This window comes from Ambystoma mexicanum, chromosome 2p (assembly GCF_040938575.1).
Source record: "Ambystoma mexicanum isolate Mex_15411 chromosome 2p, UKY_AmexF1_1, whole genome shotgun sequence".
NCBI lineage: Eukaryota > Metazoa > Chordata > Amphibia > Caudata > Ambystomatidae > Ambystoma > Ambystoma mexicanum.
Genome location: NC_090923.1, coordinates 1,210,080,508 through 1,210,106,158, shown reverse-complemented (window position 1 = coordinate 1,210,106,158; position 25,651 = coordinate 1,210,080,508). Strand labels below are relative to the sequence as shown.

General features: G+C 45.3%; 1 protein-coding gene across 3 annotated transcripts in view; it reads right to left on the bottom strand.

Moving 5' to 3' along the window:
* The window catches only part of TAFAZZIN (tafazzin, phospholipid-lysophospholipid transacylase), a 212,134-nt gene that overhangs the window by 71,893 nt on the left and 114,590 nt on the right, over positions 1–25,651 (bottom strand). For 2 of the 3 annotated variants that reach the window (XM_069645466.1, XM_069645469.1), the window contains exons 7-10: positions 15,161–15,202; positions 13,372–13,434; positions 12,699–12,751; positions 11,720–11,797 (exon numbers count right to left, since the gene is read on the bottom strand). In XM_069645466.1, coding sequence (XP_069501567.1) covers positions 11,720–11,797; positions 12,699–12,751; positions 13,372–13,434; positions 15,161–15,202 — 236 coding nt within the window. Of the gene's footprint in view, positions 1–2,070; positions 2,146–11,719; positions 11,798–12,698; positions 12,752–13,371; positions 13,435–15,160; positions 15,203–25,651 lie in introns of those variants that run through there. The other variant, XM_069645467.1, reaches the window with a different exon arrangement.

Genomic DNA, 25,651 nt, shown 5'->3' with positions numbered 1-25,651 from the left:
TACAAAAAACTGCATGAAAAGGTCTGCTACTTGTATTCATTATTTCACACAGACTTTTAGATGGTTACTGTGAAAAGCAGGATTAAATCCTAGGGGTGCTATCATCAGTCTTCCAGGAAGCACAAGTGGGATAAAAGGTTGTGCTGCAGATGCATAGCTTTGTGCCTAGGCAAGTATCCCTCTTGCCCAAGAACAGCGTGATTTCCCAGTGCCCCATTTACAAGCTGGGTAGTAAGTGGAGACCCCATATCCCGGGGGATAAAGTAAAAGAAATGGTCATGTAAGGCTCCTTATACACTAACGGAACATGAAATTCCACAGGCAAACCCTCTTGCCCATCTAACAGTGTAGTACATGACCTATTTCACGTTTCCATTGGGAGTAAAACATGGCTAATAAGTGACAAAGAGCAAGTTAAGGGGCACATCAGCCTGTGATGTGCATATTATCAATTATCAATACTTTTATTATCTTTTGAGAAAACGTGATTTAATATACCATAGCTAAGTGGAACGTTTTTAAGTTGTGCACATTCAACAGAACCACTTCGAAGTGATCCCAATTGTGGCAGCCAGAGGAATCGACTCATTTAACCAGAGTGGTTTGCCCAGGATTGCAGAGAATGGTCAAGAGTGTAAGACAGGTTTTCAGGTTGCACAGTTTGCAATTTTGTACTAGGCTTCAGTCCACACGCGTTCCCATTGCGTTTTTAGTTTGGCACAAGCATGACATTTCTGGCAAGAAATAAACAAAGTACCTTGGGAAAGTAGATGATTGCACACAGGTTTTTTTTAACTGTCACTTGATGGCAACATCATTTTAATTTGATCTGTGAATGTAGCAGATGATGAGGTGATGCTTAGCTCAGCTCCAGTTGAGCTCTTCCTTCATGAAGCTACTTGAGCCAAGCCAGAGCCAGGCATTTCACTCTAACCAGATTTGTGCTGGCTCTGACTTCCCACCTCTTAACACTGGTTCAATACTTCAAAAACAGTAAAAAATTAGTTTAGCACAAAAACAGTAAACTGCAGGCAGTCAAGTAAACTAAATACAAGAGAAAAGTAATCGCAACAAAAAACCTGCTTTATAAAATAAGGCCCGCCACACTTTAGAACTCCTCAAGCAGGCCTACTGCCTCAAAGAGTCTAAAGACCCAGGTAAGTAACAATTTCATGGAGCTGGAAGTCTTTAAAAGAAATGAACAAGTATTGGCAAAACCAACAGGTAGGTAAATGTTGCAGAAAAGAAGAAAATGAAATCAAGTAGATTAGGTACTCTCCCAATCTCACATTTGGATAAACCCGGGGGATCCTTGGCCAGAGCTCCACCTATCATGACAAGGCCAGGGAATCTACTTTACACACAAAAAATACCTTTGGCGGTAGGGGGATGGAAACAGGTATGCAAACTTCCTCCCTTACTCCAATTCTCTGCAAAACCCACCACTAGGGCGCTCAGATTCACTAGGCTTGCTTACGTACAAGGTTCGGTTGCATGGGGAATAGGTACTGTGGGCACAGTGGCTGTTTTGGGGTTTGAGATAAGGCCCGGCAAGGCAGTGGTTTCACATTTTGACAAGACAGTTCCTGATATCTTGAAGCTGGATGAAGTTAACCACAGGTCCCATGACAAAAGGAGAGCCCTGGACTCGAAAGACTGGCAGCGTTTTACACCCTGATCAGAGGGCGGAAGGTGATACTTATGGCAATGTTGCAGCAGCTACAAGAGGACAAGTCTTGGGCCACAAGTAGACGAACTGCAGAGTTCCAAGCCCAAACTGGATGAATCTGGTCAGCCCTAAGGATACATGGTTCTAGGACGCATCTTCTTCAGATTGATGAAGAGAATGGCTTCACTGGTACCTGGGTAGAGGCCATGCTGGATGTCTTCAATGGTAATCCTGTGATCTTCCGCAAGTTGTAATTCTTTGTAGGCGTCTGTGAAATTATCAGGTAGGAGACAGTGTGCCTTGAGGAAAGTCCTTTATTCAGGATGAGAAAATGTGAACTGAGTTAAATGAACATGAAAAAAGTCTGTGATGAGGGTCGGTTATACAGATGCCACCGGGTTCGCCTTCTATCTGGCTCAATACGCCCAGTGGAAGCCTTTGTTGTTCTCTCGCCAGTCGTCAGCATCTCTCTCGGTCTGTAAATCGTAGAGAAAAAGGAACAAAGAAGTGCCTAAGCGCTTCCGTTTTCAACCACACGTCCCCTGACCATTTCCCAATCCGCAGGCTTTATAGGCCCTGTCCAGTGAGTAGTGTTCCCTCTAGCCCCCGCCCACTCCCATGGGCAGTACAAGTGTCTTGGCTGTGGTATCCCGTACCAACCCGGCTCAGTCTCATCGTGAAAATCTAGTTGCATCGGGGTGGTGCACTGCTGCAGCCGCGATGTGGATGGCTGCGTGGGGCCCGTGACACTTCTGAGTCCTCACCTTTGAGTATGGGTCCTTGTTCTCACTGTGGTTTCTAGATGATCTTGCCTTTCAGGGACAGGCACCAGGTTGGGGGTTGGGGGTTGGGATCTGACCTGTAAGGCTGCATTCTGGGTATTGTAGTGCGTGGCTGAACTCGCTCTCGATGAGGGGCTCTGGGTACTATTGTGCAGGGCTGGACTTGCACTCTAGCGGGGGCAACCACACAGCGTCTTGGCTCCAAACGATCTGGGGAATTGGTGCAGGACAAATTCGGGCTGAGGTTGCCTCTGCCCACCAATGGCAAGGGATCTTCACCATTCAAACTGGCAAGGACTGACAATCTGGAAGAGCCTCTAGTCCCACATCTACCAAGAAATAGACATCCCCTGGCTGGAATGTGGATTGGGACAAGACAGCACCAACACCCGCATCTAGCCAGATGCTCACACTGTCGCTTTGTCCAGGAAAACAGAGGAAAGGGCTTGAGTAGAAGACATTTCCTTACCTGTGAAGGCAAGAAGGCAAATGGACAAGATGGCCAAAGGACAGAGGGAAACGAATGCATTGCTGCTGCTATTTTGATAATATTGTACTCGAAGTGGCATTATGTGAAAAAACATAAAAGTGCATGGGGCAAAAATGTAAAACAGAAAAATATCCACTGCCACCAGCCAGTCTTGGACACACTGGAAAAGTGACAGCAATGTTGCAAAAGTAAAAGGAAAGCAAAAAGGCTTTACATACATCCAAAGTCAGGAAAGGGTCTAGTCATAGCAGAAAGGTGTGTGTGTGTATGTATTTGTGGGAAGGGGGACAGGGGATCCATCGACGAAAAACAAAATCCTAAGTACAACCTGGGAGTAAACCTTGCACAGATGTAGCTAGGATAAAACCACTGCCACCAGCATTTCAGCAGCAAACAGCACTTTCTGTGCAGTGTTGCTAGTAGCCCTTTGGGCATCCCTTTTTATTTCCTGTTAAAGGGGAATATTTGTTATCCTTCCTACCTTTTCTATTGTGAGATCAGCACACCCACCTTATGTGGAGTGCTGAGGGGCTACACAGTATCCCCTTTCTTACTGCTCCTCTAACATTGTGTTTACAGTGACAAGCTAATCTGAAATGCAAGAGTATTTAGGCTTTGGCCTACCACCGATTCTCTTTTGCTGCTTTGTCCCTAGACCTGCTGAAGGCATTTTCCCCTGCTCTTCACTGTTTTTGTCATTTCTAAAGCCCTCATTCGGCAAGCAGTGGCTTAGTCATATAACGGTTTGGGTGTTTTGCCTCTAGAAGTCCAGAACGGGTTTCCTGAAGACTCCTGCTGTCTGATCCCATTTCCTGGGTCGAGCTCTCCACGTGATGTTTTCTGGGCCATTTACCTCTGCTTCCTGCGTTTTCTGGCTGGATCCACTTGGCTGTGGGTCACTGCTGGTGTCAGAAGGGCACAGACTACACCACCCCACCCTTTTGTAAGCTTAGGACATCTGAGGGTGCCTCCAGCTGCTGTCCCGGTCCTGTGATCGTTTGCTGTGGTTTTGCCTTAAGATTTTGTCCTCAGAGCTGGCAGGATCGGTTTTGGTGGGTTCCCCTGTCTTCCTGGGGTCTTTATACTTTTCCAGGTTGTTCGGATCGTCGCTGGCTCAGGGTGCAAGTCCCTGGGAACCTAATCCTGGAAAACGCAGATGTGGAAAGGAGCACTTTTTACTTACTTTGTGTAGCTGGAGCTGTTTCCACCAACATTACCGAAGTGAGTTACTACCTTTGGGTTCTGGGGTTGGAAACTAGATTCCTTGGAGGCAGGTATTTACCATATTTTCCATAGAGTTCTATTGGGGTTCCTCCTCCTCTGCTTCTTCTTCCTCTGAGGATCTTGCTCCATCTTCTGTCCTCTGGTCTCCTCTGGCCTTCCCTGGCGTTGCTCGAAATGGGAGCAGCACCTGTGGTGGGAAACGGACTTCCCTCAACTAAAGCAGATGGCCCATTGCCTTTCCTCTCATTTATGCCTATGGAACTTTGAACCTGCTCTGAACTCTGTAAAATGTACTCTGGGGTATGTACCCGAGTCTGGACACTTTCTGGATCTCAAAGGGGTTCATGCTCTGAACCTTTTAAATGGAACAGTATTTTTAACACTGTGCCTAACCTTGGTACCTTTTCTTTTAAAGTTTTCCCTGAAATATTGAACAAGGAAACAGTTTATAAAATGTCATAATTCTTGAAAGTATTTGGCTTTAGATTAAAATTGTTTCCTGGCCCCTCTGCCCACACAGGAACATGGGTGATCCAAATAAATACTATACAGTAAATACATTGAGTGGGAGGGGAAAGTGGTTACACTATGAAAACGCAAACCCAATAGATGAGATTAGTTCAGACTTAAAGTGCCAGCCAAAATCACTCATTACACTCCTAGTGAAAGCAGAGAGATAAATGTAGCAATAAGTGATAAATAGGAATAAGAGACATACATGTAGCATTAAGTGGTGCAAGGAAATTCAATGGCAGGAGCATACGGCAGGACTTTACTGCGGCACACATGATCAGAATAAATCAGTCTTCAGTGCTAAACAGAAGGGCTCATTACATTTTTAGGGCAGACAGTGATAGAACCCAGGAAAAATGTCACTGTTACAGTAAGTACCCACTAGAGTGATTGCCAGAAATCTTCCGGCCTCTTTCTAAATCTTCCGGCCTCTACTCTCCGCCCTCTACAACTTATCTAGAACAGGACTGCGAGACTTGTCCTTGGCCTCAAGCCCTGGGATCGTATCTCTCCAGCTCTGAAATCACTCCATTGGCTCCCAGTGGATGCTAGGATTAAATTCAAAACCCTCTGCATCGTCCACAAGGCTTTCTGGGGCCTGGGTCCAAAATACCTTCAGCTATCCCTCCACAAATACCTCCCCTCTCGAGCTCTTTGCTCCTCTACCTCTAACTCCCTCCGGGTCAATCGTTTTTCAAAGAAACGTGCTGGGGTAGATCTCCATCTTTGGCTGGGGCCTCCCTTTGGAACAGCCTCCCTGCCACTCTCAAACTTGAGGAGAACCATCTCTGGTTCCGGAAGCACCTCAAGACATTCCTCTTTGCTTCTGCCTTCGCTCCCCCTCTCCCCTGCTGATCTGCACTCTCTTGGCACTGTGCACCTGGCCACTCTCGGTCCCCTGCACCCAGGTACCTGCTCACCCTGCCACCCTCCTGCATTGCCTCCCGGCCACCCCTTGCACTGGGGACTGTATCTGTACCCATACAGCCACCCCCCATTTCTTTTCTTCTTTTTCTGCACTTATAAGACTACCGAGTCTGCTGCCTTAAACACAGCACTTGCCATATGCTGGATGCACTACCACTGTTTATTGCCTCAATGTTCTATTTATTCTGCTCTCCTCTGCTCCGCACTTTCCACTCTCCCCCTTCCATGCACTTTTTCCTTTTCCCATGTACTTGCGCGTTCTCAATGTCACTGGGCCTAGTAAGATCATTGTTGTGTTGTGTTCTCCCCTGTTCCCCTCCCTTGCCTAGTCGCGCTCTGGAACACTTGTGTACGAGCGCAATACAAATGAAATATCATATATCAGAGGAGTGTAAGGTACATTTTAAATTTCACCAAGGAATACAGGATGCAAGGGAAGGTTTTCTTTTTGGAACCTTTCCCCCATAGTTGTCTTTTTGATCTTGTCCTGACTTTTTAAAGAATTGAAGTAAAGCCTTCAGCTCCACCTTCCATTGCATTTTGCTAATTTCTTATGGGGGGACCGACCAGTCCATCAGAATGTCAGTACTGGGAAACCAGGTTTCCCTTTTGAATACTTGTATTTTTACATTGCACACAGCACCTTACAGTGCAGGGCATGGGGATACTTTTATATCACCCTAGCCTTTTAGACATGGGAGTTTTAGTTACTTTTATATGTGTCTAAAGACAAAGTGGTGGCAGCAGTTACATTTTTACGGTTTTTGCAAAAAACTTTAGTGTGCACATTTGTGTTTACCGCGCATGGCTACTTCACGTGGAGAGTGCCCTAAAATGGCCATGCCGTGAGGGTTTTGCTTGTTCTTTGGCCATATTGCAGTTTGGGCTTCTTCCTGCCATCTCAGGTCATGCACTTGCCCAGGAAAGCTGCCGTTTTCGCAAGTTAGTCAGCATTTCGGTGTGCGTGGCACAGAACGGGAGCTGGGACTGTCTAGTCCCAGTCCACATCACTAGTGCCAGAAAGTCTGCTACTGGGGCACATGTGAAACCAGTAGCGGTCCCCGACTGGATGGAGAACTAATGGCTGTTTGAATGGTGCAGATGCTTATCATTGGCGGGCTTGGACTTGCTTCCAGCTCAGATTTTGGATAAGAGGACGACTCCTGCAGCCATTCTTCATATCTATGTTGGAGTCAAGAATCATTCGAAGAAGAGCAGCCCGTTGATAACCCGAGGACCGACTTCTGCAGTGACTTTTCCGGTGAAGCCCTGCTCCTCTGCTTGATCTACAAAGACCCTTGTCAGTGCTTCAGCCCTTGACTAGTGGGACCAAGTGGTCTTGAAGCCTTCGAGGATCCAGACCAGTGATGGAGGCAGCTTTTTGTGCTGGGAGAGCAAGGGGGGTGGTGGGCGGGGAGGGCGTGTCATATAATAGGGCACCAGTAAGAGGCGGGGGGTGCACAGGGCATCAGGCGGGATAGAGGAGGGGCAGCCCCCTGCCACCTCCCTGGCTCTGCCACTGATCCAGACCCTCAGAGCCTTCAGAAGCATCCCCCGACTGCTCAGTGGACTGACCAGCTCCCTCATGGGCTGCCTCACCAGAACTGTTGCCATTCCACGTTCAAGCCTGGAACTTTGGGGGTCCCCAGCTTATGCCACAAGTTGCCTTCTTCTGAAATTCCACCTTCCTATATTCAAGGAAACCTGTCCTGAAGCAGCTTTTATGACCGCGAGTGGAAGGACGCCTGTGATCACCTGCAAAGGGTGATCGTTGCTGGTACTCGCCTTCCTCAATCCTGTGAAGTGTCTTGAAGAGGTCTGTATCATTGGACCCGCATATCTTCATCGATGGGTATTGCATCTTGCAGTTGTACCCGACCGGAAGAATCTTTGAACCTGCAACTCCTGGGCACCTCTCACTGGAACAGAAGACCGCTCTCCCAGCAACCCCCAGTCGACCCATTGTGATCCCTGGGAAAATCAGAGTCAAGGGGGAAAGTAAGCATAACTGTGCCTGTCCCCCTTACCCTCCCATAGGTCCATCTTGCTATTACTTACCGTTGGCCATCGAATGTGGGCCAAGTATCCTGCCACTGAGGTAGCCTTGAGTTTGGAAGAGAGAGGAGAGCTTACCCGTCTGGTAAATTGTTGTTGAACTTTTAAATGGTTGGAAACTATTCTGAATCACCACCACAAATCCACTGCATCCCTTCAGAGAATATGTACCTGTGAGAACCCTTATGCTGAAACGTGTGACGTTTGGTTACTAGGTCCAATACATCTTAGGGTTTGGACTTGAAGTATAGGTAAGTGAACTGGTGACTGATTCTCATCATTTGGTCTGCATTACTCACCCGTTCTACTTGGTTAGAGTATTGTAATGAACATACTTGTGATTGTATATTTTTGTATTATAGAGTTTTGTGTGATAATACAACCTGCTTGTTTCCTTTTTCAGTTTGCTCTAAAGGCCCAAATAAATAACTGTATTTTTATAACTGACTGCTTAAGCGGAATTATTGGGTGTTGATTTGTGTGGACTTATTGAGGTCCTCTGACCACGCTCACACTCTCCTGACACTAAGCCACACTACGTTAATTGGGTTTTGGCTAAAGTCTAAGAGCCCTCTGTTCACCATAACTAGGCTGGCCTCCTAAAATCTGTCCACCAGGCCTCATTTTAGAAATCCATTTTAACACAGGACAAAGGCAGTTCTGCAGTCACAGTGAAAAGCCAGGTTATTTCCAATTCTCTCCACAGGTGTAGAGATGGTGGCAAACATCCCCAGGGGATCCCAGTGAAGACCCCCTTAAAGAGATACAGGACGAGGAGAGAAAGCCAGCAACTCAGAAGATGAAGCAACCAAGCATGATGTACTCCAATGCGAGTCAATGGAAAAACACTGTTTGAAAACCCCTGCAGAAATCTTTGACCAAAGGGATCCCTGAAGGTAATTATCAGGAACACTCCATCAACCCAGGGACCAAGTTAAGTGCTCACAGTTGTTTCAGAAAACATTATTACATTAAGACCAAACAACCTGGGTAGTAACAATCCTTTTTTACAAGGTCAGAGGAACGATCTGTTAACCAAGGTACTTGAACCACGAGTCCCTGACGTCCCAAAATAAAAATCCTTCCCATGCATAGGACCCACCATCCAGAAGCTATAGCTGTGCCTGACGTGGGTCCAGAAGGACAAATGAACCACCAAAGCAGGTGCTGGTAGCTCTACAGGTAAAATGATTACACCACAGAAAACGCCTCAGGATTTAGATCGCATTGGGGGTGAGTAGGACAGCCCAGAAGAGCAGGTAAAGCAAGGTGTTGGCGTCCCAAAACCCTTCCAGGCTGTGGCAGATTCCGGCACTAACACAGGAAGTACTGTCAGTAAACAGCAGGACGGGGAAGTAAAACAGCCAAGGCAACGGTCCCAGGATGGAAGGCCTGTCCCAAAGCAGAGCAGGACTACGAAAAGAAATATGGGGAAAGCACAACAAGCATGGCCAGCAGCTGAATACATTGAGCAGAGGTTAGCCAACATGCAGCAACGGCCCAAAGGGCAAATTATACTCCAGCAGTAAACCTGCCTACCTTCCAAAACTCAAAGAAATTAGGCCAGGATCAGGTTTTCCTCTAATATCCCACAAACAAAGGGTTCTACCAATCAGACAGTAGCTAAAAGAAAGGGAGATGTGGCAACGCAATCCAGATGGCCTCTCATATCTGACCATCATCCAGGTCAAGCCAAAAGGTGGTGTGCTAGCCAAGGACTGGTCTAAACTAGCTAAAACTAATAACGAGGGTACATAGCGGGGCTCATTTTAGGCCTGCCGTGTGGTTTCCCCAAACAAACATATGTCCAAGAAACAAAACGGCCAACGCAGGACTTTATGAATACATTGGTAGTTTGATGGCTTCCAAAAATGTACATTAGGCTACAAATGTTGTAAATCGGCTTGCACCACATTTGTGAAGCTAAAGATAAATTATAGCTGCCACAAGCCTACTCCCCAAAACCAATGCAGTGTGATATAATTACACTTGGGCAAAACGTGAAGCTTAAAAAGCACCTGTAGCCCAGGAGCCCTAAGGGTATCCCAGGACCATATACTCAAAAAGTCAAAAAGGTTTTACTGGCAGGAGGAATTCAGTTGAGGACCCTCTTGCCACAGAAATAGATAAGAGATCCCATAAAATGAAAGATGAAAATGCAGACATTTTTAGTAACCCTCAACGTGTCAGCAGAACCCCAAAAATTGGAGTTTGTCCCAACACCATGATAAGCCCAGATCCAAGGCTGTGACACGTAATCAACTATCTATTCAGTATTGGTGTATAGTGACTGTGTCAGAGATTGGCTGAACATGCTTTACATGAGCGCCACAGAAGAAGGCATTCCAATGATTATTTTTAAATCCAAGGAATTCTTTTGCATACAAGTGGAAGTGATCTACTGATTAATTGGTCCTGGTATACATCACCATCGTCAGGTAATAAATGTCTTTCTTTACTAACGAACTACTGGGATGTTATGCACATGGATACCCCAAAGAACACTACAAGGTTCTTGTTGATATGTCAACTATTGCAACCGAGACTGAAATTTGGCTGAAGCATCAATCTGCTTTTTATTCATAGCTCTCACGTGCAATTCAGTCTGAAGATATCCTAAGCTGATCTAGATCCCATTATCAAGATGTGAACTTTTTGAACTACTTCCTTCATTGCACGAAAGCCAATAGAAGGGACAGGCTGAAAGGCTACCCCGCTGAAAGTTGTGCAACAATCAAAAGTCTCAACACAGGTGAAAGCAATTTCTTGAGGGGTTGTAGATAAGGGTTTAAAAAGAGGTGGGAACAGACATGAGCCCTTTGACATTCCCCAGATCACTGGTAACAGAGCAGATTCAGTTGTGCTAATCAGTACTCCAAATAAACTATCAGCCAAAAAAAACATGTCCACTGCTCATCTCTTCCAATACTTTGACACTTCAATGGGAGATTATTGCAAGTGTGCCGAAATTATTATTTATTTTCTTCAAAAAAAGGGCATGCAGAGTTAGCTATGAAAACGATGGAAGATTCGTGAGAATGCAACAGTTAGATCAGATTATTGGGACCAAAATGGCTTTTTTTTTTTAAACAAGGAGACCATTTCTTGTTTTAAGGTCGAAGAAGCGATGTTTCAATTAAGGCCTGTTGGCAAAAATGGTAATCAATGGAGCCAGCGGAGCACTCTACTCTTCACCATAATGAAAGGACAGGAATCTCCATGGAAGGATGCGACTTTCAGATTATGGATGATGTCAATGATTGCTACAGATTGGACTGACCTTAAACTAAACCTTTGAAGAACCTCTGGAATTCACACATTGTGGTCTATAACACTAATAAAATGCATAACTCATGTTACTGAGCTCTGAAAGGTTGAGACATCAGAACTATTCCTGAGGCTACACAAAATTAGGCCACCGCAGACAAAGGATACTTTCCAGATTTATAGTTCTTATAAACCAAGGCTGCCATGTTCTCATGAACTTGACTCATAACCGTAAAATGACATCCTGAATAACTGCTAAACTACCTTTTATAGAACAGTTAACGCAACATCTGACCCATTCACTTTCTCTGGACTGTAACATAACACCCTTCACAGCTTCTGGAACTTGCCACCGGAGGCCCCAACGATTCTGAGTGGGGCATCAGACTTCCCACTACCTCTGTTTGGCATTAGGCTCCAAATGCCACTGGATAATGGGGTAACCCCCCTGCCCCCCCAACTCTTTCTGGATTAAGACCTCAGATGGACAGCATGCTTCTGCAATTGCCATAGGCCACATGACAGCTCATTTGAGGGAGAAATGTAGAGCCTTCCCCACAGGCACTGCAAGTAAACGTGACATCAACACAAATGTTTCTTGTTGCAACCTTTCCAACCTATCTTCTCTACCGGTCAACTAATTCTGAGTGAGACATCACACATGTAAAATCATCCACCACTGCCTCTGGATAAAATATCAGAGACCCACTCCCTGCCACAATGCTTATGGGTAGAAAGTGAAAAGGAATAGCATTATCTATTTCCTGCAGGCAGGGAAGCCCAGGCACTTACTGGCGATTTATTCTCGGACCGCAGGTGCTCCACTAAGGCCATGGCACTGAAGGGCTTTCCAATGAGCACAGTGATTCTCTGTAAAATAAACAAATCGCAAGTGAGATTTGAGGAAAACCTACATAGAGAACTTGGGTCCAAAGACTCCAACAGAACCCAAAATGCACACGCACACAAAACCAGAAAAAAACAAATTGATTTTTACAGAAACAAGGCATGGGCATTAACATGTGACCCTAGAGGAACACCCATGTCCACCATCTAGATGCAGAGTGAGGGCAGACTAGAATTGGATTTCAAGTGGGAGAGAACAATATATTATAGAGTAAAAAGACTAACCTGCTCACACAGATAGGCTAACAAAGTGATACCAACTAAGGAAAGGCTCAACTGTTCTCAGTGAACTTGGAGAAAGTGGTGATGGAAAGGGCTGAAGTACCTACCTGTCCATGAAGAGCAGGGAAAACAATATGAGGATAAAAAGGAAAGAAGGAAAAATGTCTCCATAGTGAGCTGTCGGAAAGATGCATCAGGAAGAGACTCCCCTTTTCAAAGAGTAGGAAGAAAGCAAAGAGGATGAAAAATCGGGAGAAGACTCGCATACCAAAAGCAGGCTGTGTACAAGGACGAAATTGATGATGAAAAGGGAGATTGAGCTTCAGTAACAAGGAGAGAATGGAAAGGAAAAAAAGTCTCACCTGTCTATAGCGAAATACATGCAACGATAGCACAATAGAAGGAAAGGATAAGCTTTCCATACGTTGCTGTGGTGCGAGACTGGAAAGGGAAAATTATTCAACTGCCCAAACTAAGCCAGAGCTAAACAACAAGGCTACAAATAAAAGGAAAACCTTTCTACAGTTTACCTTCCTTCATAAGTACAGTTGGCAAACAAAACGAGGACTGAAAAGATAGTAAGATCTCACCTGCTGCTAGCAAGCACAAACCAAGAGACTGGAAAGGGAGTGTAAGGACTCACCTGTCCATAGCGGGGGAAGTAGGGAGGATCGTTTGGGAGGACATCACTCATTCCTGTAAGAAAATCAAAGGGTAGGGGAAAGAACTTGAGAACTAAGCGAGAGACTGCCACCTTTACTCCATGCACAGGAACCATTGATGCACTTCCCACATACGACCTGCCACCAACCATGCTGTACTGCAAACACCCAACAAAATACAGAAGTCCACAGATGGTGCAAACAAAAACGTATAGATTTAAAACAAAAACAATTAGAGGCAGGGGACCTTTAAGAGCTCATCTAGAGATTTCAGTGGTTCATTTCAAGCCCTCAAAAGTCCCCCACAACCAACACAATACTTGCTTATTATAGGCCAGCCCGTAGGATTTTGCAAGTTTCAAAACACCCTCCTTTGGTTTCCACCAGCTCTGCCTAGACCCCGGTCTCCTCACACCGTCCCCTTGTGAGAAATATTTGGATTCATAGAAAGGGAATTCAATTGTGGATCACAAAGTTCAATTTCCTAGTAATTTGGTATCTAAAGGCCCTTCCTAGCCTATGGCTTCACCTTGACTAATCCCCATCACTCACAACCCTTTTTGAGTTTTTAGAATTTGCACATTCAGTTTTCTACCAACCCTTCACTTCCGCACATTACACCTTTTATATTTAACATACACGTGCAGCTCTTACCCACGTGCCAAAGTGGCAAAATGATGGGGTGAAGGGTGCATTCAGATATCAGTCGGCCAATACCTTAGAGAAGGAAAGAGACATATGTTCAGATCAAAACTTGGTGAAAAATATGCCAAATGAAAAAGAGGGTTTGTTGACTTGTAGAAATGAGCGGCGTGTAGAATGAGTTTCTTCCCATCAGGGCACTATCCTAGAATAATCAGCTAAATGTCACACTTATGGCTCACATGCAACTAACTCTGTACTCGCTTGTCTCATCTAACAAAGGCACCAAACTGTCCATGGGAGTCACCCGATATACCAAAACAGGAGTACACGCCTGACAGCATGTGCAGGTTGTTACATTCGTTCATCTGATCAATGGGGCCATCTCACAGTTTGTTTATTTGTTTATTAATTTGTAATGCGCACTGGCCCCTTAGGTAACTGGGTGCCACAGCATACAAGATTACTTTAAGCTTAGTTACATAGTGAGGCAAGATACATACATGCAGTACAAATTCAACAAGTCAAACTAAGGACTATGCACTAGTGCAGGATACAATAATGTACATCAGTAGATATATACGTGTGGCTAGATATAGAAGAAAGCTGTGGGGGTTCAGATGATAACTGGCACAGTGTACATAGGTTAATCTTGGCGGTCGTTAGAACGTAACCATTTGAGGATGTTTCGTCTGAAGCTATAGTAGGATTGATCTTTTCTAAGATCTATGGCTGACTGAGCCATCATACATACGGAAGAATGCATGCCTCTTCCTGTGGCTAAAAAGGATTGCCGCCCAGTGTGTTGACGGTGCTGCCTCCCCTACCATTACAATTTAAGCATGACACAGCATCTCCCTCACATGGCCTGCAGTGCTGTCTCGGTCCATACTAACCTTTAGGTGCAAAATGGGGATTCCCCCTTTCTTACCCCCAGAACCCCCAATCTTAGTTCTCCCCACACAGGAGCTGGATGTGGCGGCACTGCATCTTTTAACGTGTATGTGGCGGGGACACAGGGACTCTGCCAGCATCATACATTCATTGTCCCATGCTGATCCACACTAACCCAGGCTAATGCACACTAACCTTAGATGGGCGTGTTCCCTCTTACCCCTTCACCTCCCTTAGCTCTCTCTCCACCCTTGGGGCGAGTATTTACCCCAATTAACTTGCAGGAGAAACCCTGCAACTTTACCACAACCAACAGCACAGCAATAGTTGAACATTTGTTTCCAATTATATAACAAACCACATTGCCCCTTCTCTGGTCTATTCATTGGATCGTGAACTGCTATTGTCATTTTCCTCTGGCCTCTACATGAGAAAGGAATTCAAGAAGCATGCTCAGTTCCATGGCAAGATCATATGGGGACTATGACGTAAACTTACCCCCAGGATGAATAAATATAGCCCCATTGCCATGCGAGAGGTACAGCAAAATGCCATGTTGCCTAAAGGTTAGGATGCCTCATCTTGAGCAGGATAAAAAAAAATATTTACAGTATAGAACCGTGTTAGAGAGACTAACCGAAGTAGGAAGGGACTAGTACCCACTGGGATTTGACAAATACCTCGTATAGATAACTCCCTCGAGTGTTGTGTTAATATATGTGTGCTTTGATTAATTGAAGAGGGCAGCTTTGAGATGATATATTGCCCATCCCTTCGTTCCACCTCACCACACCTGTAACTGCAGTAGGAAGGCTGCTTGCTTCTGCACATACCTTCCTTTCTACACAGGAGTCCGCCCAACAAACACCCTCAATGAACGCTATTTTGGCCGATTGTTCATACTTACCCCATTTCAGCCTCATGAACTCCTGGCTTACGTTCACTTTTCCTAAAGAAACAGACATGTGAGATACTTACTCAGTTAAAGAATAGTTTGAACATACTGACAGAATCCTACCAATTAACACCTCTTCGATTTTACCAATGCACCCCGATCCGAGCCCACACGCCTCTAGTATTCCAAGACTGAGAATATCACACTGGCTCTGTCAATGCCCTCAGAATGTACCTGCAAAGTTACCCTATTTCATTATGGAGACCCATGGAAAGCTTTGCAAATGCACTACAATTCTGAACTATTGCATTCTATGCTAATCCAATAGGGTTGACTGCTTCTGGCAATGTATTTTGTTTTTTTTATTTGTATTTTACTGAAACTTATATGGTGCTTTTGCCACAGCGCTGAGCAATTTAGGAACAACAAACAGTACAATAAATAAGCAAAATTTATTAAAAGTAATCATATCAAAAGGATGAATTTATGAATCAAAAAGGAGAGAGGAGAAGTTATAAGCAGCGAGCAGAGAAGCGAAGAGAGGTAGGAGAACGGACAGATGGAGGGAGTTCGTTCCAGAGCTAAAAGAGAAAAAGAATGGAAGCCAGACTGTGCGCATAGAGGTGTATGGATAGAGAGGAAGTGTTGTGATTGGGAGTGAAGAGGGCCAGACGGGAGGCTCTCAAAGAGGACAGATTATGTAGGGCAAGTCCATCAATGCATGTACTTACTATACGGAGTAACTATGAAACAACTTCTTTTTGCAGCTTTCACTCCATTGCTAGCATTCATACTAAAGGGATTCTAGGGCATCTTTTTGGGGACCCTCAACTTTTGCTCCTCCCACCCCTGTCTTTTTTGGTTCCTTGATCTCTTTTTGGTGGCCAGAAGGGCATTTCCCGAAGTCCTCCAGTCATTGTGTCCCTCATTGTCTTATATTTTCTATTTTTTTTAATTAATTCTTTTAATATTTATTGGGCATTTGGTTTACAAAAACCTTAAACACAGTACTCGACAAACATTGTTCATAAAATTCATCCATTATAAAAATTACACTCTTAGAAACATTTGACATTTAGAGAGTCACATTAAGAAGATAAAACGCATACAAATTACAATAAAAGGCCTAAAAAAGGATTCAAGGATTCGTTTCTGCTCAATTAAAAGGAAAGATAACATACATTTCATTTAACAACTTTAGGGATAAGTACTATTGTGCATCCTTCAGAGCTTTTTCCCCAAACATTAAAGGCAGAAGTAGTGGCCACAATCGACTCCGCACAGTATATTGTACTCCAAAACCTATATGATATTGGGTCGCCCCTAAGGTGCCCAGTACCTGAGATACCTCCCAGGCTACCCATTTTCGTCCTAGGTTGCTTTTATCACCCTACACAGGTTTTAGGGAGTAGATTGGTGGCATCTATACTTTGATTTGGGCTTTACCTAGGGTGCAAGCCATTTTACTACATTGGTAGCCATCGGGGGGACCAATATTTTGTTTGTTTAAATCTAATTTTATTGTCATCTTTATAAACAGATCAAGCCACCACTATTCCATTATACTTCCAACAAGGAAAACATTTGATTCATCTCAGTGTTCAAGATGTCCCTCCCCACCCCCTCTCGCTCACCCATGCATAGTCCATAACTGAAGCAAAATGGGAAAAAAAGAAGCACAGCAACCCTCACAATCACATCCGCCTTACGATGTTTTAATCTAGGTGACCACAAGGTAGGCCTAAAAGGGTCCTTGGTTTAGGGTTCGGAGACTCTCTGGCACATCCCACCTATGAAGCTTGCTGCAGAGCCTATCGGGTCACGCTGTATGCTGGCTGGGTACTGGATCTGCAGGGGGATCCACTGGATTCAGTATCCCCTCTGGTCCCTTTGAGATTTTTAGGGGAGGGATCTTGCTTCCGTCTTGTAGGTCCTAGCCTTCCTTCACTGGTGGAAGATGTAAGGCAGACTGTACCTTCAGCCAGGATACAATACTGGGTTCTTCTTTCTGTTTCTGATGAAGCCTTCAGATGAACTGCCAAAGAAGGTCTCAGCCCTCTTTAAAGTCAAATGGACCACAGGGATTGGTGTAGGCTAAGCCTACCCAAATGAACCAATCCTGGGTCCCCACCAACAATCTCCTATATGCCTGAGGTCATAACCAGAGTGCGTCGCAACATAAAAGCTAAAGGGGTGAAAAAATGTACTGCCAAGTCACATCCATCTTCCTGTCTGTTGTGGATCAAAGGGTCTCTCTGGTTAATGGAGCTCTCTGTGGTTCCTGATTAAAGCGGCAGGTCTCCCTTGAAGCTGTAGCAAGACCAGACGTTCTGGCTCCTACAAACAACATTCTCGTGCCTTCTGAATGGCGTCTCCCTGCAGGGATGACTACTGTACACACATGCAGTCCCAGAACATGACATTTCGCTGTCAAACGATACTGAGTGTGGGCGCTGGCTTCAGGTTGACACAGTGCATATGAACGGGTTTTGGGTGGTTTCCTATATCCTTTGTTAGTCTCTGCAGCCAGGCCCCATGTGGGCCTGTTTGAATTACACTCGGATTAGTATTTACATTCTGTCACCAGCTACCGAGCTCAACAAAAGGACAGGGTGGATCCATGGAGCCTTTATTAGCTAATTAGGCTGGCCATGGCAGGGGGAAGGTTTGGCCCTCTCCTTTCTGAGATGACAGTGTACTCCTGGCTGTCATATCTCAACTATGTAGGATAGGGGTGACTGCGCCTGTAGTGTTCACCCAGAGTACACAGGTGTATGCGTGAGCATAGGGAAATGTGTGTGGATTAGCCCCCCAAAGTTTCTGGAAGTTGATCTACCATTGTTCACCCAGAGTACACAGGTGTATGCGTATGCCGTGAGCATAGGGAAATGTGTGTGGATTAGCCCCCCAAAGTTTCTGGAAGTTGATCTACCATTGTTCAATTTTATTTAAACGTTCAGAAAAGCCCAGGCAAGCGCACACCCACCGTGCGCATGGTTGAATTCCTCACAGGGACCCACATCTAAAATTAAAGTGAAAGGAGGATCCCTAGGAAGATCATACCCTTAAGATCTGAATCATATTAAAAGGTAAAGAGAAACCTGGGGAACTGAACTATTTTCCTGCACACTGTTGTCAGGGAGCAGAGCTTGGGATTCTGTGGGCAGAACTTAATTGGGGCTTGCACACGTGCAAATACCTGTAAAATAAAGACACCAACAAAAGGCAAAAAACTACAGCCTTATAGAAGGCTTCTATGTTCTCATTGCAGGAAAAGGACCTGCAGAACTAAATTACCCAAGCACCCCTGGGCCAGGAACTACTTGACTAGGCCCACGTTGGGCGAGACACGTGCGCGCATGCACACCAGAGCCAAAGTACGGGGCTTGTGCTCAAACACGCGACCTGAGAGGACGTGCCAGCCAGAGCTCCCACTACGGGGACCAGTACGAGGGGCCATGCCCCACAACACTTCCCCACACGCCCCTCGCCTGCAAAAGATAAGTCGCTGCACAGGGGGAAGCCCACAACACAGGGAAAATTGCCATAGCTGCGTTAAGGAGCAAACCGCTGAAAAACCACCAGGAGAAGCAGAGGGGGACGCGCAGGGGGCACAGCCAGCCCAGCATCTTAGGTCTCCCTGCTTCACCGAAGCTAAATCCCTGTCTAAGCATTCTTCGCGCCATAGACACTAGCAGGTTTATTTCCGATTGCGTGCACGATTACCGAACGGCCTGAGCAGTGCATATATTCTGCATACAATTAGGATATCTAATTAGCCACGCGGCGTACACCGCGTTCAGTTAACTTGTGCGACTTGTCAAGTCGCAACCCGTCACGTGTGACAGATTGCACGAATGCTCGCTCGAGGAGGTGAATTTGACTAAACCCTACACCCCAAGGCATAGGTACAGCGCAGAGTCACGTGCGGCGTAAAACCGCTTATTTAAGGCAAAACTCTCACGTTGCATGCAACTAAACAGAGGCAGGAGGCAGACTCTGAAAGGGGCATTAACATGGCGCATGACAATGTGTGCTTATGAGTGTGTGAAGAAACATGCATAGTAATTCCTGCTCTCTTTGCAGCACTGATACTGCTCCATAACCGGACCTGAGAATGCGCAGGCAGGAGGCCAGCACTCACCCCAGAGATAATTGCCTTTCTAGCCCTAAACTGTGTTGTGTGCATTTATGTTAGTATATGTAATGTAATTGCATTTCATTGTGTTTTCCCATGTCCCCTGTCCTACCCACTTCCCCTCTCCCAACCCTGTTTCCGGTTATCCTCTCGAACTGAACCCATCCAACCAACTACTCCCTAACCCTCTTTCCCCACTGGGGTCTCAGAGGCCTGTGTGGGCTTTCGCTTGCAGGCGCCCAGACCGCAGGGGAGGATGGTTGGTTTGTGCCACTCCTGAACCTGGAAACCGGACGCGTGACAACTGTGAACACGCCAAGAGGAGAGAGTGATCCTTTTGGTTTCTAAGGAACTGGACTATTCTTTATTTTGGTTTTACACATTAGTACAAGTAATCTGGGGGGCAAGGGACTCATTTCCTGGAACGGTGAACATTGTTCATTTGAAACCTTTTAATTGGATTTGAACTTTTGTGTTGGATTGGAACATTTATGCACTTTTGAGAATCAGAGACGATAGTCTTTGCACCTTAGAGTTAGTTTTAAAGTGTGAGGGCAGAATAGGATTTCGGACACAGGACATCATTTAGCTTTGGACATCTTGAAAAAGGACAGACCCATTAGTTCTGGTTGAGGTAGGGAAATACCTCTTAGATTAGGGTTAGTGATGCATTTTCCAACCCCCATTTGTTTCAATAAATGTTTTTAACCAAAATGTCAGTACTCTGTGTCCAAGTCTCATTCATGGCTCTTCACAATTAGCACATCGTCACTATATCATCAAACAATAGGGGAGCATTTACCCATGTAAAATATACTTTATAAGCTTACAATTGTTCTTGTTATTCTAAAATGGTATATAGCTATGTATGGCACAGTTTCAATGTGTAAGCACATGATACATACACAGATTACTTATGTTCAATATTCTGGCCATAATTCAGGATGTACTATACATTGCTTATAGCATGTAAGCCTAGGATTAGTACATTTATGGAGTTACCAAATATTTCACTGAAATACTATGTTTTCCTTCAACTAAACTATTATTACAAGAAATGGCTCTCCTTCCTACAGACATAATGTTTCAATTGGCATTCTGGTAATCTTTCTTGTACTTTTTGCACTCCTTTTGCCAAGGCCATTCAGGTGTTCAATGTGCAGATAGGAGTAGGATATGCATTGTGAAGGTTTAGGTGTTCAGCACATGTGAATCACATCCTCTCTAATTCCTCCCTGACACTCTGTTGGGAATGCAATATGTTAGACAGAAATTTCAACAGCCCTCTGGTGAGGGGTGGAAAGATACCCCATCCCGAGTCAAAAAACAGAGTGTCCACCAAGAGCAAAACTCTCTCAATAGGTAATGCAGTAGAGCAGTAAGGGTTCACGCTTAGTAGGGGATTGGCAGGCATCAAAGAACAGTCACTAAAAAATGTATATATATTTTGTAAAAAGATATATATATTACAAGCACACATGTATTATTGCATTAAGGTCAAAAACACCTGCCTAGTACTTTAGTATACCACAATAAAGAAATACATAAGAAAAAAACAGTAAAAGAGAAGGCATTAGTTCCATTTCACTCAAGTGAACACAATATAGGAGTCTCACGTAACCGGCAAGTACTATGTTAGGGGAATTTTCCTAAAGTCCTACTGGTAATAAGACTTTAGGAAGCTATCCAAGTGGTTTGTAGATCTCCAACTGTTAGTATCCGTGTGTACTAACTCAGGACCTCAGTGGTCGAGCAGTCATGCTTATTTTAAGAGGAAGATATGAGCTGTAGGTAAGTACACGGAACCTTAGTTAAGACATGGACAACAAAGAAACTCTTAGATGTATAATGTATATAAAATTATATATTTATTACATATACACCAGAATCACTTTAAATACTTTAGATGTTTACATTAGAATACTTTGGAATATTGGTTAGATTTGTAGCAACGTTAGACAGGGAAAAGACAATGTTATTGTATTATCGGTTATTATGCTCACCTGCGGTTTCTAACAGTTTATACGGTAATACATTTACTCTGCAAAAACATATAGTAGAGTTACTTTAAGGGAGAAAAATTGTTCGTGTAACATTAGCCTGGTTCAAGGTTCTAGAGAAGGTTTCATCACACAACAAGTCTTTTAAGTCCAAAAACACAACCTTAGCTAAAGGCAGTTCGCAGAGGACTCAAAGTCTTGACAAGCAGCAGAATATGAAGAGTTCCAAAGGATTTCCTCCAGTCCATAGTGTTATAGAAGCAGCAAGTTAACTAACAAGGGAGACCTGTTAAAGGACTCGATGAAGGGACACAAGCAGCAGCTTGAGTCGGAGTAAGAGGGGTGACCCTGCACACCTCTGGGTGCACTACAATACTCTGAAACAACCTCTTGGAATCAGGTAAGCAATACCTTTTTCCTCAAAGTAGCTTAGATTTTAAAAAAATGTTTGTGTTGGATGCTCCGCGATGTTACAGCTCTGGTCCCGACCTCCAGATTCCTTGGTCTGATGACTGAAAGCAGGACAATGGACAGGATCTCGTTGCAGCAGTCTCGAGGGAGGACCTGTGGCAAGACGTTCAGCAACATTTTGGCTCATTCTGCGGTTTTGGCGCCTTTTCTGCAGCACCAACAAAGGACACGGATCATCTGTGAACCTTCTTCGCTTCCTGCAGTCCCGCATTCTGTTGAGGGGGTCTGGGCGAGTTGGATCGGACCTCTGGAGTGTCCTTACGGGTTCAGCAAATATTTGGACTGTTAGGCACGATTGTATGCAGTACCCTTTGGGTTCACTACAACAGGAACCCAATCTTTGGTATAAGTCTGTACTACACAGGTTGGTAGCGTGATTGAGCAGCCAAGCTCATCTCAAGAGGGGTCAATGTGAGCTGTAGGGGAGTTACACAGATTCACAGTGACAAGTATTCAAATAAACTTACACACAAGGTTTCTTGATTAAATAATTATTAATTTATTTAACAGGCAGTATGAATAAGCCTTCTTCAGAAGGGGCAATATAATAGTAACACACAAATGCACTACAAAATACACACTCTTAACACTTCCCAATCAGTAAGAAGCCTTTTGGGATGGCACACAGACACTTTCTACACCCTCAGGGGACTTTATTAATTAGGACACTGTGGACATTAATATATCACTGTTAGCACTTAGAATCAGACTTAAGAGTTTGTCAAAGAAAAAATGTTATTAGGAAAAAGAGAGATCTCACAAATATTCTGAATGCATGTAAGTAATTTTGAAAAACCCCTAATGCAAAGTTAGTTAACCCCTTCCTGGAAGGAAGACCAAATACAATGTCAGAGGGAAGAACATTCATTCAGGGAGCCAGGCTAGGCCAAAGTCAATTGGGCAAAAGTCTAGGTGAACTGAAGCACTTCTGAGAGGTAGGAAAAAGTCTTGCACAATGCTTTTAGCGGTCCTTGTAGAAAAGATGAAATCAAAGTAGGGCCACAAGCTGTTTAGGCTTGTGAAGTAAAGAAATCTGTTAGCAACTCTACAGAGCAACCCAGAAAGGTTTCAGCAGAGAACAAGTGAGGTTACACGTCAAGAGGTAAGTTCTCTTAGACTGTACAGTACCTTTGGTTAGAAGGAAATGGCTTTGGCTGGCTTCTGCTCCTGTGCAGCTCTGCAGATCCCGTGTTCCTGGGCCTCAGTCATGGGGACAAGAGGGAGGACGTCAGGAGGACTCCTGCACTGCAACGGGACAGTCAGCGACAGAAAAGGACCAACTTCTATTTACTGGCACTTTGCGGTTTAAGCTCCTCGCGTCTAAGCAAATAGCACCACTGCAGAATCTGGGCTGTTGAAATGGGCTTTCTTTGCATCTGGGGTCCAGCACTCTGTTGAGGTGGCTCGGGCTCGGTCAGTCCTGCTTCCTGGGAGTTTGGAGGATCTTCTTGGAGTTCTTGGCCAACTTAAAAGCAACGCACACGATCTGGTGTTCCTCTCCCTGGCTATTCGGTTACAGCAGCAACTGCAGTGGAATTTCAACCAGCTCCGAGAGGATGTCCAGGTGGCTAACTTTAGAGTTGATTGGGCCCTCCAACTCAAGGGGAGAAGTCGTCCTTACAGGGCTTCTCTAGTAAAAACGAATTTGGAGTTTCAGCACAGCAGCAGGGCTTCAACGGGCAAGCCAACGGTCTAGGAGTTGCAGAAGGTGTCCTCTTCAAGTTCTTCTTCGTATTCCTTCGTCCAGTGGTCGACTCTGCCTTCCAAGCCAAAAAGCCTTGCCTTTTATGCAAGTTTCTCCCATGTATTCTAGCCTAGCTGTCAGTCACCCAGCAGGGTAGCTGTCCTTGCCGGACAGCCAGCCGGCCAATCAACTAAGAGTGCATTTCGGTCTCCTAGGAGACTAAGCACAGGGAGTTTCGGGCACCTCCCTCGCTTCCTGCCCCTTCCAGACACCCTGGAGTCAGAGGCAGGCTTCACTTGTGAATCCTGCCAAAGGCAAAGCAAACAAAGGGTCCCAAACCGGGTTTGACGGGCCGAGTAAATCTCAAGAAGCACCTTTCCACAAAGAAATGGTAAAAAAGACGACTGGGGCCTTTTTGACAAAAAAGGCACCCTTGAGTGCTTTACTGCAGCTGCAAACGCAGCCCGCGGTAAATATGCACACCACGGTAGGTAAAAGTAAACCACGGTCACCAGACATTCATCGAGGAAAGGGTAACATAGAAATGTTACATGAGAAGCTAGACAAAAGTGTATACTAAGTAAACCCTCCAGCACCCTATTGTAAGATAGTGTGTGCTGGGTCTAGAAAGTTACAATGTAAGTAAAGTCAATTTAACTTTACTGCTCTTGGAAACAGTAGTTTATCCAAGAGAATTGATATTGCTATTTTATTTCTATTGCGCTCGTACACAAGTGTTTCAGAGCGCGACAAGGCAAGGGAGGGGAACAGGGGAGAACAAAACAACAATCAAAAAAGTGCATGGAAAGGGGAGAAGTGGAAAGTGCGAAGCAAAGGAGAAACAGATAAATAATAATAAATAAATAAATAATAAAGGCAAGAAACAGTGGTAGTGCAACCAGCAATTGGCAAGCGCTAGGTTTAAGGCAGCAGACAGGGTAGGCCTGATAAGTGCAGGAAGAAAAGGGGGGGTGCTGTATTGGTACAGATACAGACCCCAGTGCAAGGGGTGGCCCGGAAGCAGTGCGGGAGGGTGGCAGGGTGATCAGGTACCTGGGCCCGGAGGACAGAGAGTGGCCAGGTGCATGGTGCCAAGAGAACAGATCAGCAGGGGAGAGGGGGAGCGAAGGCAGAAGAAAAGAGGAAGGTCTTTGGGTGCTCCCGGAACCGGAGATGGTTTTCCTCAAGTTTTAGACTGGCAGGGAGGCTGTTCCAGAGGGAGGCCCCAGCCGAAGACAGATCATTTCTTTGAAAAACGACTGACCCTGAGGGAGTTCGAGGTAGAGGAGCGAAGAGCTCGAGAGGGGAGGTATTTGCGGAGGGATAGCTGAAGGTATTTTGGACCCAGGACCCAGGCCCCAGAAAGCCTTTTGGACAATGCAGAGGGTTTTGAATTTAATCCTTGGATCCACTGGGAGCCAATGGAGGGATTTCAGAGCTGGAGAGATACGATCCCAGGGCTTGAGGCCAATGACAAGTCTTGCAGTCCTATTCTGGATTAGTTGTAGAGGGCGGAGAGTAGAGGCAGGTGGATTTAGAAAGAGGTTGTTACAATAGTCCACCCTAGAGAGAACCAGAGCTTGGGAGACCATGAGCTTCTGGGGGAAGGAGAGGAAAGGCATAGTACCTCTGAGGATGTGCAGTAGGAAGTTTGACTTTTTAGAGACATCAGAGATGTGGGCGGAGAAGGAAAGTGTGGAGTCAAAGATGACCCCCAAGGTTCTTAGCCTTGCAGGTGGGGGTAGGAGGAGGGCCAAGGGAGGCCGGCCAGAGAGTGAAGGGAAAGGATGGTGAAGGTGTGCCGATGAGGAGGATCTCAGTCTTGCTGGAACTCAGACAAAGATCATTGGCGGCACACCAATCTTGAATGGCAGTTAGGTAATCCGAGTTGAGAGAGGGAGAGGAGGTGGCCGAGAGCAACCTGAAAATGAGTTGAGTGTCGTCAGCGTAGCACTGGAAATTTGAGCAGAAAATGGCAATGCAGTGGGCGAGAGTTGCCAGGTATTGGTTGAAAAGCCAGGAACACCACAGGTAGAGACAAAGATAGATAACAGGAAGGACCCAAGCTGGACCTGGGAGGGTCGATCAGAGAGGAAAGAGGTTAGCCAGAGCCTGATCAGTGATACCCGGGTTCTCACGGAGACGGTTGAGAAGGATGGTATGGTTGACTGTGCCGAAGGCAGAAGAGAGATCGAGGAGGATGCGGACAG